General features: G+C 35.0%; 1 protein-coding gene across 1 annotated transcript in view; it reads left to right on the plus strand.

Moving 5' to 3' along the window:
* Positions 1-15108, plus strand: part of LOC120539529 (alpha-1A adrenergic receptor-like) — a 163773-nt gene that overhangs the window by 104028 nt on the left and 44637 nt on the right. Inside the window, exon 2 of the mRNA XM_039769676.1 lies at positions 11857-13456. Coding sequence (XP_039625610.1) covers positions 12565-13456 — 892 coding nt within the window. The 5' untranslated portion in view covers positions 11857-12564. The remainder of the gene's footprint in view (positions 1-11856; positions 13457-15108) is intronic.

Here is a 15108-nt window from a genome sequence, read left to right on the forward strand (position 1 = left end):
AGGCAGCAACACTAGCCTCTGTGCTTCCATGCTACCTCGGTTTTAAGTATATTACAGATATTTAAATTGGCTTTATTTCTTCCCATGGGAAAGAAATACATCTTTGAACTGCTCATATACCATTTCCCATAGTCGAGAGTGTGGTGCATTCTAGATAGACACAACAATTTAAGGATTTTCTGTCAAAGAGCAGAAGCATGAGGATTTTGCTGCCAGTGCCTCATCACTCCTTTTATCAGACATTTTTTGCATGGAATGAAAATTGGAAAGGATGAAGGTCTGGCCCAGTTATGAAGGTAATTACTCATGTTTCATTCTTCTGCTGCAGAGTTTAATTTACTAACCTTAACTGATTTAAGATCTGAATATAGCTTTTTAAAGGAAAAATATACCAAATATTTCAACTACTCATTTATTTCTTTAATAATGACACAGGTTGATGTTATTTTATCTCTGCAGTACTTTTGTGTTATTTTTCTTTCATATTTAAATAAAAGCGGTTGTATTTGTTATAACCAAAATATACATTTTTCTTTGTTAAGTTGGTCTGTACATATTATGTTTGCTTATACACTACATTAAGGGTTTTAATTACTGAAAGTTAATATTGATGGATTTCCATAAAGAATTAACAAGAAACCTCCAAGCAGTCCTAGTGTCTTCAAAAGAAAATCTTATTGTCATTGAGTAAAAGTGAAAGCCTCTGTTCACATAAGTAATTGTGTACACATTTTGCAATACGAATTCAACAGGAAGTAAGCATGCCAGCCAGACACAACATGGATACAACTAACTGTAAGCTGAGAATGGACTTAATAATGAACAAACAGGAAATGTACATTTTATTGTAGTGAGTGTTTCCAGTGGTTTTTAAAGGATATCTGCAAGTAATAATAAAATATACTAATGTTATAATTGTTCATTGTCCTTCCTCTAAATTTGCCCTCTTTAATTTGTATTCCTGACATGAGTCATGTTCAATCTCAATCAATGCTAAGAGCTTTTTTCATTATCTGTCATCTTAGAGTCCTGGCATTCAGAACTCATCAGATTTCAACTGTTTTCCCTGCATTCTCTTTTTACCTCTCTAATCTCAAGTTTTGCATTAATATTGCAAATTAAAATTTAAAACAAACAATGTAAAAAAAAAAACTTTAGATGCATATGTAATGGAGGAACAGGAAGCATCCATAAATTGGCTTCTCAGATTTTATTAGTGTTTGATTAATCAGCTGCCATTTTACCTCACTTTTCAACTCACTCTTAACGCAAGATTAAGAAAGATATACTGTGGATTCTTTAATGATTACATCCCCAAATTCAGGTTAACTTGTGGGAGTGAGTGTGTGTATGTGGGCACGAGTGATTCCTGTGATGGACAGACACTCTGTCCAGGGATCTTTCCTGCTGTGTGCCAAGTGCTGCCATTAATTTTTTTAACTGTATTTTTTGAGTACTCGGGGGGGCAGTCTACAAGAATAGGAATTATGGTAATGGTTGATCCTGAGATCTCATTACAAACCATACTATTCCTTATTTTTTGAACAGACCAAACTGACATTCAACTCATTTCTTAATGTCCTATTTACTGTCCTGAACTCTGAAGTAATAGTAAGGTCAAACTGTCAATGCTTTCTCTATTTCTCTAATTATTTGAACTGTGGTACTGTTAATTACTCAGTATAGCTAAATGACTATGAACAATGCTGTATAAAAAAATAATAGTTTTCTACTCTCAAACTACTACTCTCTTTTTCTACTCATTAATTCTCATTTTGTTATTTTGAAGTAGTTTGATGCTTGAATATCCAACAGAAGTCTTTTTAAAAAAATCATCAGCCGAAGGCCTCACCTCATAGCATCTCTAGCTCCACATCAAACTAAATTATTTAGTTATTTGGTTATTGGCCATTATACGGCAGACATCTCTCATGTTGTAGTGAGACAAATAATCATCTTATAAGCAACTGTTTCAACCAACACTCAGACCACCCACTCACTGCTCCCCTGGTTGGAATGTCCTCACTGAGTCTGCAGAGAGGATGTAGATACTTTGTGGCTCTGTTGAACCAACAGAGGTGAACCAGAGAATGTTATGTTATGTTATGTTATGTTATGTTATGTTATGTTATGTTGGACGTAAAAGTGCCCATCAACTGTTGTCTTCTCTCTACTCTGAAGCACAGTTATGAATGACACACTACTAGTATATTGATTGCTAATTTGAAAAACGGTTTTCTGCTTTTAGCATTAGCTACCAGAGACAGCAGGAGATTAACATACTTCCCATTATGCATTTGCATTTACACAAAATACTAAATTAAGCATATCTGTATTTATTCTGTGTCTGTTTTTCTCAGTCTTTCATTATTTATGGTTTAAAAATCATCAGTTCTTCTTTCTTTCAATACATACTGACACTTCTTCAAAACATTTGTACACACGTTTCAGTTTAGTGTTGTGAAACATCAATGCACCAAACTGTTGTAAGTACCACAATTCAATGCAAATTTAGATATAAAGTACATAATAATCTCTTTAAAAATGTATCTCCTATGACATTCATCCATCTTTCCCACTTATATTTCAAAGCATTTTGACTCAGCCAAATTGTCTAAGATGAGGTGTTTAAAGAGGTCAAAACAGAAAAAGAATTAAAGAGATTCAGTAAAAGAAAAAAAAACTTGAAGGAATGAAACTGGAATTGAGCAATACTTGTCAGAGCTGAATGGAAATTCAGTGCTTATGTCAAGGTATAATAGTACAGTTTCACACTTTGGAATTGACCACAGTAACATACAAGAGGAAATGAGACAGAAACAGCCAGATATGTATTGCATAAGTAGGGGTAATAAAATCAAAATTCTTGGAATGGAGAGTTTGAGATCAGGACAGCATACTTGAGGTAGAGGAGGCTGAGCCCAGCATGATAAAGGATGGGTCTAGAAACAATGATCATTCTTGCAATCTTGTTGGCAAGCTATAATTTTACCTGGATTCAAAGTCCAGGGGAAAGCAAATAAAGAACTATCTGTAGTGTAGAAAATATTGAAACATTTTCAGGATCTTAAAAATCACATGGAATTGAAACATTATGGATAAAAGAACTTGAATGGTTTTATGTGGATTATTTTGAAATTGAGCATCAAGTCTTGCATGTCCAGCTTGCATACCTTGTGTGCTTAAGAAGAGCAATTTAGAAATATCATAGTAAGAATTATAGGGGCCAGATGCATGTGTAAAAGATCTTTGAAATTCATCCAAAGCAAAAGAAAAATAAATTAGAGAGACCCTTATGCTCTATAGTTTATATTCATTTGTTGTTCTAATATGAGCAACTCATGTCTAATTTGAAGGAAAAGTAGAGTCTCTTTAATGCTCATGATAATTACCCAGCAGGGCATGAAGAGAAGAAAAACAAGAGTAAGTAACCATAATACAAATCTTAATTATAGAGAGGAAGCAAACAAACAAAAATGTATAAGACTGAATTACCAATTAAGACCACCTGTGCGTAATGCTCCTTGCTTCTACTCATCAGATAGCTATTTGTAATTAAAAATTTCAGCTTCATTTTCCTGCTCACTGCTGTGTTAATGAAGTATCCTTGCTCTCCATGTTGGCACACAAAAGACCTATGTTTATGGCAGCGGAAGGCTATTGGGCCTGATATATTTTATTGTGACTGTCATGACTGTCATATAAATAAGAAAGTATAACAGATGAACAAGAGACACGTGTCAAGCTTCTTATCGCCATACTGCCTTTCTATTAAAATACTTCAAAAATGTGCATATCCAGGATGTGAAAATAAAATGACAAAATGTACTTTCAGGTTACTTTACACATTGTGTAAAGTCTTTCTGTAGTTTCAGGATGCATAATTTCCTTCATTTGTCTCTCTCAAATTCCCCCTCTCTATTTTTTTATTTTTAATTTCAATCTATTGGAGTACCTCTTCGGTTTATTCTGGTTTGTACAAATATGTGCTTTGATCTCAGGTATATCAAAGAAGCAGTGCAATCAGCAGACGGCACCAGTTGTGACTGAAGCAAGCAGGGGATCTTATACCGGGTTACAAGTAAACACAAGCTGACTATATAGAAACAAGTACCAAAATCGTATTGACTAGAGCGATTAAATGTCCAAACACTTAAATCGAACTGAAAGCATGCTTGAGCAGACACTAAGGGAGGTTCCAAAATGCACAACAGGGCAGAGATTATGCCACTGATAGACAGAAAAGTCAGAATTTCAGAGAGAGATCTAAGGTACAGCCCGAATATCCTTAATCTGAAATGCCTGGCACGTGAAGTATTTCAAATTTTGGATATTTTTGGTGAGCCATCTATTCATACCTTGTTTAATTTATACCATGCAAACAGCAAACGCTTGTTAAAAAGGAACTTTCTACAGTATTCACATGTGATATTTACCACTAGATATTTGAACTGATCTGCCAAGATAAATGGGAAGGTGTCTAGTCTAGTATTGTGTGCTAAAGAAATCACTGGAAAAAACACAATTTTATTCAAATTAATTTTGAGTACAGCTATTTTTTTGAAAACCTACTAATGCTTTTAGGACTGCTGCCATGGATTTTTGTGGTCAGATATATAGAGCACCATATCATCTACATATAATGGTATCTTCTGTTCAAGTCCTTCCCTGAAAACTCCCTTTATCTCTTATGCATTTCAAAATTAAACATCCAATGGCTCTATGGGGATTGCAAAGAGCAATGATGATATGAACATCCTTGTCGAGTACCGTGTTCTAGTTTGAAGTAATTTGAAATTATGTTAATATGAACTGAGGTTTCTGGAGTAGTATACAATAGTTTGCTCTATACAAATATGTTTGGGCTGAACCTAAATTTGTGCAGTGTAGTGAATAGGTAGTTCCAGTCAACCATGTCAAATGCGTTTTCCGCATCCAAAGATAGTATGATCTCTGTGGTGCTAGATTTAATGGGTGAATATTTTATATTAAACAAACATTGAAGATTAGAAGCTGTGTCTGCCCTTTATAACTCCTTGTCATATTACAGAATGAAACACTTTCTTGATCCTTCTAGCTAGAACTTTGGAGAGTATTTTAATGTCATTATTCAGGAGTGAAACATGTGTATATGATGCATATTGTAGCAAGTCCTTATTTTTCTTAGGAAAGAAGTAAATGTTGCTAATAATAGTGGAGCTAACTTATTTGAATTTTTTTTTCTATAAAATTCCACTGCATAGCCATCAGGGCCAGTTGCTTTCCCACTTTGAAGTTAGTTTATAGCGTCTAGTAATTCTGAGAGTGCAAGAGGTTTATGTAGTTTACACATCACTAAGAGTATCTAGGTGCAATGAGTCAAAGAACTCATTAGATTGTGTCTTATCTTCTTTAGACTGAGTAGAATATAAGGACTTGTAGTACTCTCAAAATGTGTGGGTTATATTTTTATGGTCAATGATTTATCTCCAGTAATTATCTCTGGTAATTGCTATTATTGCATTCCGGACTTCCTGCTTGTAAGTTTATTGAGCTAAAATCTTATTGGCCTGCTCTCTTTGTTCATAATAATGATAATGATGTCTCGATTTAAAGCTGAGCTATTCCATTTCTTTAGTAGTCAAGAGTTAAAATTCTGATTACAAAACATGTCTTTTCCTATAAACTGTCTCATTTGGAGACCTGGCATATTGTAGGTGTATTCTGGTACTTTTGCTGATTAACTTAGACGCCTTCTTGGTTTCCAATTTATTTCTGTGAGAAAGAAATTAAATAATCTGTCCTCTTAAAATGCCTTCAGAGTTTCTCAGAGTATTCCAGCAGAGACCACTGGGGATGCATTTGTCTCCAGGAAGTAATCAATTTTGACAGGAATTCTGTACAGTGCTCATCAGCTAATGACAGGGGGTTAAGATGCCAGCTACAAGATGAGTTTATACAACATAATAAGTTAAGGTCCATGACCAGAGGGGCATTGTCAGAGATAACAATGGTGTTGTATAATGGGCAAAAAAATATTGTATATGAAGAAGTAATCAATTCTGGAGTAACAATGATGAACTTTTGAGAAGAAGGAATATGTTCTAAGGTTAGGACTTAAAAACCTCCATGGGTCTCATAGGTTCAGGTCCATTAAAAACTGTATAATTATTTTTGCAGTATTAGATGTTATCGCCGTTGTAGCTGAATACCTAACCAGGTCTGGATTTACAGCACAATTAAAGTTTTCAGCCATTATAATTTTATGAGTGTTCACATTAGGAATATATGAGAATACATTTTGGATGAATTCTCTATCATCCCCATTTGGCACATAAATATTAATCAGAATCACTTTAGTATTAAATAAATTGCTCATCACCTTGACATATTGCACTTTAGGATCACATATTATGTCTGACGCTACAAATGGGATAGTTCTGTGGATTGAGATTCCCACACCGATAGTTTTCTTTGTATAGGTTTATGGTTTTTGTAATTTCTTGGATTTCAGAGAGCCTCAATAGTTTGTCCAGCTCTTCTATACACAATGTGTCAAGCTTTGGCATTGTAATTTGTTAAGGAAATTACTGGCATAATCCACAACTTTACTTTGATGCATATAAGGTCTTAAAAGTATTCCTTAAATGTGTTAGTTATTTCTTTCTGTTTGCTAACATTAATTCAAACCGCAGTGTTAATCAGTTCAACTGTATCTCATTGCTTAGTCTTTGTGTATTTGTTGAGCAAAAATTGTATCAGCCATTTCTCTGTCTTCTTTCTCTCTATCTCTTACTGTTGCTGTTTTGAACAGTTGTGGAAATAAGTAACTAATTTATTATTGGCAGTGTTTCATTTAAACTACTGATGACTGCCACCAATTGTCTTATCATAAAATACTTCAGTGCAAACAATTTCTGAATTTTTCATAACATTCAATATTTTTTGATCCCAAATGATATACTGTATCAATAGATTGATTGGCTTCTGTTTTAGTAATTGGATGAAAATAATTAAACTTACATTCTCAGTTGAAAGTTTTCTTTGCTTTTTTAGTAATGTTTGTATTTTATAGCTGCTTAACAGTGTCCCACATGTACACCCTTACTTACATGTGGACAGCTGCTTCATGCAAAAATACTTTCCAGCTACTTCTGTGCTAATCACTAAAGCAAGTGCCCGCTCACCTTGCTGCTTGCCATAAAAGATGCCTCTTCTCAGCTGCTAACCCCTGTGGAAATATGGTAGTCATCCACACTAAAAACAACATTAAAAATATATGTTGACCTAATCAAACAATATAAAAGCAATATTACTATATAGCAAAATGAATGCTGTACAGTAAAGATGACCATAGCTAAAGTGGTAAATGTTTTTGGAAAGAGTCTTGTTAAAAAATATTTTTTTCAAAATACAGGTGATGAAAGGTAACTCTTTTCAAGTCTAGGTACAGAGGTCTTGCCAATAACTTTGGAATATCTTGTCTGGGAGATGATCTTCTCTCTTCTGTTCTTGTTCCTTTTTTGTTCAACTGTCTATGTGCAGAATGCACCCTGCTTAAAAAGACCTATCTTTTTGTTGACTCAACAATGATTACATGTATAATCAATAATCTTAGAAACACTGACATATGTGCATTGGATCAGTGCTTCCCATGCTGAAGTCCCTTCTAAGCATAATTACCATGGCTTAATAACTTACAAAAAGATGTGTAGCAATCTGTTTTTTTTTATTCCAAAAAATGATCTGAAAGATACAAGGTTCAAATCAGAAAAGATACAGAGTTGAAATCAATATATGTCAGTCATTTAAGAGGTGCACATATTTCTATACAAGAGTTCAAGATTTAATATGGTATGTTTGAAATAATTGTAATCAGTCTTAGTTTATGCAGGCTTTGTTTAATACTCTAGTTATCCTGATTTTTTTATTCAGTGTTAGCTTCATGGCATTTCATAGCATTGTTCTGATTCTGACTTGTTTGCAGTCTTTGTTAAAATTCTTTTATATATATTTATAAAGGGAGATGATATAAATTTGGGATATTCAAAGGCGTACCCGTATATATTGTAAAAAAATGAAATAAATATAAACAAAAACTAATTTAAATTAATTAACACTCATGCACCAGCCTCAGTTCGAGTCGGTCTACATCTCGCCACATGTTGGAGGGTACCTTGCCTCCACTTAGCTAGCGATACCGGTTTGTTGAACAGACATTATCATCTACAAGTTGTTAAGGAATAGCATTTGACCTTTTTGAAAGAGATCTCAGAGCTACGTGGTTTTAGAGGGTAGCTGCTGATTACCAGACATACCATGTCCACATGCTTTTCTCCCCACACAGGGGACACTCTTCAGTCAGAGCTGAAAACAATCAGATACAATGCCAACGTTTGATGTTGGAGCGTACCTACCTTCTGCTTGGCCAGAATTACACTTTGTTTGTCTTGTTTCACTTCTACGTGGGTGGAGCTGCGAGGTATAGCTAGTCACATATAAAAATATGATACCATCCCACAAATATTTGAGCATTTCTCATATGTCTGCCAAAAGCTGTTTTCTATTGAAGAATGCTTGTTTATTTACTGTAGCTTTAGTTTACAATAAGATCATCAAAGTTTCTCAGAGCAAATTTACAGGTTTTTGTGTTTTTCTACCTATTACTGTTTAAATTACGTTAAATTGGGTGGGCTGCATAGCATGTTGGAGAGTGCATGGGAATGTCTGGTCCTTAAACCTGATAAGTTGTTACCTCCCCAGCAAACTGTCAAATCCTCTATGAGGGAAGCCCTCATGTCTGGTAATAATGCAAGCTTAAATCTTCATGAGCATATTACTCTCTGCTGTTTAGGCTAGTTTCTCTTTTTTCTTTTACTAGTATTGCAATTCAATGTCAAAGTGTATTTTACAATTTTTAAGATTTTAACATGTTTTAACATTGAAAATACATTGATGCTGTGATAAAGGCAATAGTAGGTTTGTGAAAAGTGTGTGCACATTCTGAGTGGTCCAGCTAGTAGTGCCGCAAAAATAATAAATAAAATTCATTTAAAAGACAGTATGCAGTGCACTTTTGGTTGATCAGAAATGTATGAGTGAAATGCAGGCTGTGTTTCTGAATGTAATGTAAAATAGTTGTCCAGAAAAGTTGTAAAGTGGAGTGAAAAATTGTAATCTTAAAATAAAAATGCAAATTTCCCTTTACATGCTGCAGTGTACAATTAATCTGTCCTTGTAATTTTGTGTTAAACTGTGCATCTGTGTTAGTGGGAGTACTCAAGGCTTTCAGTTCTACTCTGAACTGTTTATTGCAAATACTCATGTATGTGCCACCTCCATTTTAAATTAAACATTTGTCTTTCTTTTCCCCAACAATTTTTTAATTTTAATGATTTTTTATTGAGTGAGCACTGCCCACCCAATATAAAGCCTCACCTAATTACTCACTGTTTATTTCTTTGCTATATAAGAAATCATAAGACATTACCCTTAAGGGTCAATTGAAGACATGCAACCTTATTTCATTTCAATCCACCTCAGTACTTGTACTTTATACTCTTAATAAATGAGTTAGCTTTACAAATTAACATGGTGATGTAAATAAGTAACAGACAGTGCCTTCTGAATGTATTCAGACCCCTTCCCTTTCAACACATTTTGTTATGTTTCAGCCTTAATGCTAAAATCATTTAAATTCAGCACTCAGTACTCCAGGATGACAAAGCAAAAACAGGGTTTTATGAATTGTATTAAATTTAAAAAACTGAAATATCACATTGATACAAGTAATCGGGCCCTTTGCTATGATACTTGACATTTGGCACAGGTGAATTCCATTCTATTGATCATCATTGAGATGTTTCTACATCTTGTTTGTAGTCCACCTGTGGTCAATTCAGTTGATTAGGGGTGATTAGAAAGGATACACACCTGTCTATAAAAGGTCCCACAGCTGATAATGTGTATCATGGCAAAAGCCAAACCTTGAAGTTGAATTAATTGCCTACAAAGTTTAGAGAAAGCATTAAGGAAGGCTACACAAAACCTCTGCATTATTAAAGGTTCCCAAGGGCACTGTGGTCTCCATAATTCATAAATGGAAGAAGTTTGAAACAACCACAACTCATTCTACAGCTGTCCCACCAATCAAAACTGAACCTTTGGGATAGAAGGTCCTTGGTCAGAGAGGTCACCAAGAACCTGATGGTCAATCTGGCTCTGTTCCAGAGAACCTGTGTGAACATGGAATAAATGTTTAAAAGGATAACCATCACTGTAACACTCCACCAATCTGGGCTTTATGACAAAGTGGCCAAATAGTAGTAAGTGATACATGGAAGTCTACTTAAGAGTTTGCAAAAAGGCACCACCATAAAAAAACCTCCAACTGGTGTGGTGCTGAGGTGTCACCAGCTGCACTCAGGTCCTGATCCAGGTAGTTCATTGTGTGGTGGGTGCAGCACTATGAGTGCATGCTCCCAACCTTATCAATTTCTGATTGCTGAAAGTAAGACCCTATGTTTGCAGGGACTTTTCTTCAACATATTATCACTCCATCTACAGATGCAAAAGAGCCAGCATGCAAACCTACACCATGATATTTCATATATGTACAAGAAAATCTACCTGACAATTTGACTTTGATCTTTTAAACAAATGAGGAGTTTGAAGATATTATCATGGCTATTGATATTTGAAGTCCTTCCCAAAGTCCCACCACAGTGTTATTGGCCCGCTATTAATTCTGGTCAACATTCTGTCTGTTCCTTTCACATTTATAGTTTGACTCTGCTGGTCTTGCAGTACAGTGGGGTGCAAGCCTAGGCATTAGATAGTAATAAACAAAGTACATGTCTCCAGCTAATGGAATATTTCTTTAGCCCCAGTAGAGAAGCAAGTGACATTTTCACACTGGAGACCCAAATCATGTCATGGTGGTGTATTATAACTAGGAGTGCTGTGTGTAGAGTATTTTATATATATATATTTATACATATATATATATATATATATATATATATATATATATATGTGTGTGTGTGTGTGTGTGTGTGTGTGTGTGTGTATGTGTGAAAAGATGTAGTATGTTCTGTTTATTCCCTCAATGTTTTTGTCTTTATCATGGAGCTAAGAAAATGTCGTTGGTGATTTTTACCGTGGATAAACAGAAGACACAAATCTTGTCAAATCTATAAAGGAAACCTGATCCATGGTTAAATAACCATAAATAACTCCCAGACAAATGTGGTCTCTGTGTATAGGAGGTACACATTATTGTACCTAGTGTACAATTATTGTGAGATTGTTCAACCAGCTAAAGTGATGTGACTGTGTTGGGTCTTCAGTTCCAGGTTGGAATAATAAATACAGACCTAAGTTTTCAGTGCCACCCAGTCTTTTCATATTTTCAAGAATTCTAAGTAGTGACCAACAAGATACATTTACAGATACACTTAGGTTTTTCAAAGGGATTACATTTCTTGAGTGACCATGGAGCCATGCTTCTCAACATTAAGATGAGCTTCTTTATAACGAGGATGGCTCCTTGAAAACTACCATTGATGTGTCCAGGACCAGTCCAATGTTATCTGATGATGCTAGGATAGTAAAGAATAAGTATTATGGTATATTCCTTCACTTAATGAGCAGAAGCACTAAAAATATTAACATTAAAAATTATATTTTTTAACATTTTAATTGAGTTGTTTTTATCTGATGAGATTTTATGTAAGGCAAAGTTAGATATCTCAAGTGATGTGTTATGATTTTTATTATACAAATATTGCTAACAAACATTTGACTTCTACAGTATTTTATTATGTTAGGTTTGCATGAACAAAATTACAATTAACAAGTTATTTTCTTCTCTTTCAGATGCTTGTGAATTTCAACTTTGTTACATGCTTCAAAAGATGAGCCTAAAAAATGTATTTGGAAAACCATCCAGCACCAGTTCATTTTGCACTTTCTGAAGTCCAAATCCAGAGCAACACGAATTTTATGACTGAAAAGAATCTATAACCTACTTTATAAAATGTTCAGTTGCTTCTTTCATTCTGTGTCTGGTGTTTGCAGAGATCATGTCCAGATGTAATCAATTTTCTAAACATACGTGATATCTGGGTAATCACACACCATACATTTTTGGTTTATGACAGAGGATGCTCCTGGTAGCCAAGTATTCTAACAGATAACCAAGGATTAAAGCTCTGCTTTCCTAAGAACAATATTTTGTTCTTAATTTCCCTGAGTGTTGAAGAGAAATGCTGGGTCAGTACTTTATGTCATCATCTTTATATGTTATCCTGGTAAATTATTTTCAGAGATCAATGTTACTTAGAACTCCTGTTTTATTTACTTTTTGTTTAGTGAGTACCAGCAATCAATAAAATGAAAACTCCCTAAAATGAAGAAAAGTTCATTACTCATTCATTTGAACTTGTCCCCTTGTCTTTGAATCTTTTTGTTACATCAACCTAGTAAAGGCCAAGGTTAAAGAAGCTCTTCTGCCACTGTGAAAGTGTCACAGTGTAGCTTACTATGTAATATAGTTTTAGTCTTCAAAAGTTTATCTTCAAAGTGATGGTACTAGTTGTAGAGAACGTGACTCCTGGACTTCTTCCAAACTGTTCCAACTGCACACGGACAGCAGCTCAAGGAGTAGACATCACTAAAGCTGTGGTTGTTGGGCTCATTCTAGGTATCGTTATTGTTTTTGGCATTCTTGGCAACATACTCGTTATTGTCTCTGTGGCTTCCCACCGCCACTTACAGACTGTCACCCACTACTTCATTGTCAATTTGGCTGTGGCAGACCTTCTGCTCACTACTACAGTGCTGCCCTTCTCGGCTACTTTTGAGATCCTGGGCTACTGGGTTTTTGGCAGGATTTTTTGCAATATATGGGCCGCAGTGGATGTTCTTTGCTGCACAGCTTCTATCATGAGCCTGTGCATGATCTCTGTAGACAGATATGTAGGAGTCAGTTACCCTCTGCGTTACCCATCTATTATGACAGAGAAGCGAGGTCTATTGATGCTTGTTGGACTCTGGGCTTTGTCTATAACTATTTCAATTGGACCATTATTTGGCTGGAAGGAGCCAGCCCCTGATGATGAGACAATCTGCAAAATCACAGAAGAACCAGGGTATGCCATCTTTTCTGCTTTTGGATCCTTCTATGTCCCAATGACCATTATCCTTATTATGTATTGCCGGGTGTATGTGGTAGCCAAAAGAGCAACCCGAGACCTGAAACTGGGAATGAAGATAGAGAAATCCAATTCAGAAGCGGTGACACTAAGGATACATCGCAAGAATGTTGTTCCATCGGATGAAACTCTCAGGAGTCGCACTCCCTTTTCTATCCACCTGCACAAATTCTCAAGGGAGAAGAAGGCAGCAAAAACTCTTGGAATTGTAGTTGGATGCTTCATCCTGTGCTGGCTCCCATTCTTCTTGGTACTGCCAATTGGTAAGTAACTAGTACAGATTTCAAAAATATTACACAATGTACAGTGATCTCTGTTGGTTTGAAATCATAGTAGCTTCTGTTTTGACCTAGACTGTTCCCAAGATATATTTAATAATTTCAAATAAGGTACTTGTTTCTTCCATAGTTCATAGGCAGAATGTTTAGTAAGAATTAGAGTGGGTGTATTTGTCCTAAAAAAAGTGCATACAGTTCTGGGAATAGCACTGCCTTGTACCGGTTAATAACAGTGGATGACGATGAAATGCTTTATTAAAATGAGAGAACAGACCGTAGTTTTGATGAAAAATATAATGAATAATAAAAAGATAATGAGGAGAGACCTGAACTTGTTTTTGGCTCTGTTTATGATGACAATTGTAATTTAAAGAAAAATCAATTTAATTATTTAAGTTCAACATATTTCACAACAATAGATACTGACAACTGGTCAACATTCACTACCAAGATTACATTATTTCTCATCAGCCTGCCATGGATAAACTGATTTGACAGAGAAAGTTATTGAATCCCGCAGCTCAATTGTCTTTGTAAAGGGCTATTGTAATTTAATAATAATTGGAAAGCAAATGAGGTTTCCATTAACTTAGCCAAGACATTGCAGAGCATTTCAATTTCTTCAGTCCTCGTGAGGCAGTGGGAACAAATTTGGATAACTGAGTGATCATTTTCAATGATTTCAATCAAATAAGCTGTTAGCTGAACAAGAAAACAGCAACAGCTGGTACAGTGTTTTAACAGAAAAATTGAATAACCTGCTGTTGCATTTAATACATAATTGTTCTCTAGGGGTTAAGGCCGAGTTAATCTCTATTAATAGCTTACACAAAAGGAAAATTTGCTGAGCACAAAGAAATTTAAAAGAAAGTATAATCATGAGTTCAGGAGCACTAGTTAGAGATGCCCTCTGAAGATTAGAGAACGTCAGGAGATTTGTGAGACAGCATTCCAGTTTGACGTTTATCTCTGACAAAGGTGTAATTAGGCAAATGTGGCTGCCAAGTGAGAAGGTCTATGCAAATACTTTGCAAATTGGTGTCTATTGGCAAACTAGGACCCTCTGGGGTACGGAAACATTAGAGTAATATATGATGAAATAAAGAAACACTGCAATTATTAATTAAAAAATAAGTTTATTGAGTGCTTAATTTTGCTTGTTACAAAATATACCTTTTTTTACTGCAAAAATCTTTTATAAATATTAAGTAAAATGCATATAAATGTGTTTTTTTGGGGGGGGTAATTTTTATGATTTTTGGAACATTTTTAGATTTTATGTGGTAATTTAAAACATTTGTTCTTTTTTAAATTTTTCTTCAATAGAGCAGAGTTCTTCTTTAATTATTCTTTAACAGAGCAGATGCCTCTAAGCATATGCCAACTGTGTTGGCTGGATAATATTGACGGTTGGCAGCTCTTACAAACATCACTAATTGAAGCTTTTGTATCTTTCCCATGCACATTGCCTTAAGTTAAACACACTGGTGCAGAGAGTAGTTATATAGAGAATGCCAAAACATAGGAAATGGTACTTGCTAAAATGGATGGGAAGCAAACTTAAACAAGTGGGAATTCAAGATGTAGTGTGTAGCAGGTACAAAATTGGCACAGACACTGGAAGTAAAGGGTTATGG

This window comes from Polypterus senegalus, chromosome 11 (assembly GCF_016835505.1).
Source record: "Polypterus senegalus isolate Bchr_013 chromosome 11, ASM1683550v1, whole genome shotgun sequence".
In the NCBI taxonomy this organism is placed as follows: domain Eukaryota; kingdom Metazoa; phylum Chordata; class Cladistia; order Polypteriformes; family Polypteridae; genus Polypterus; species Polypterus senegalus.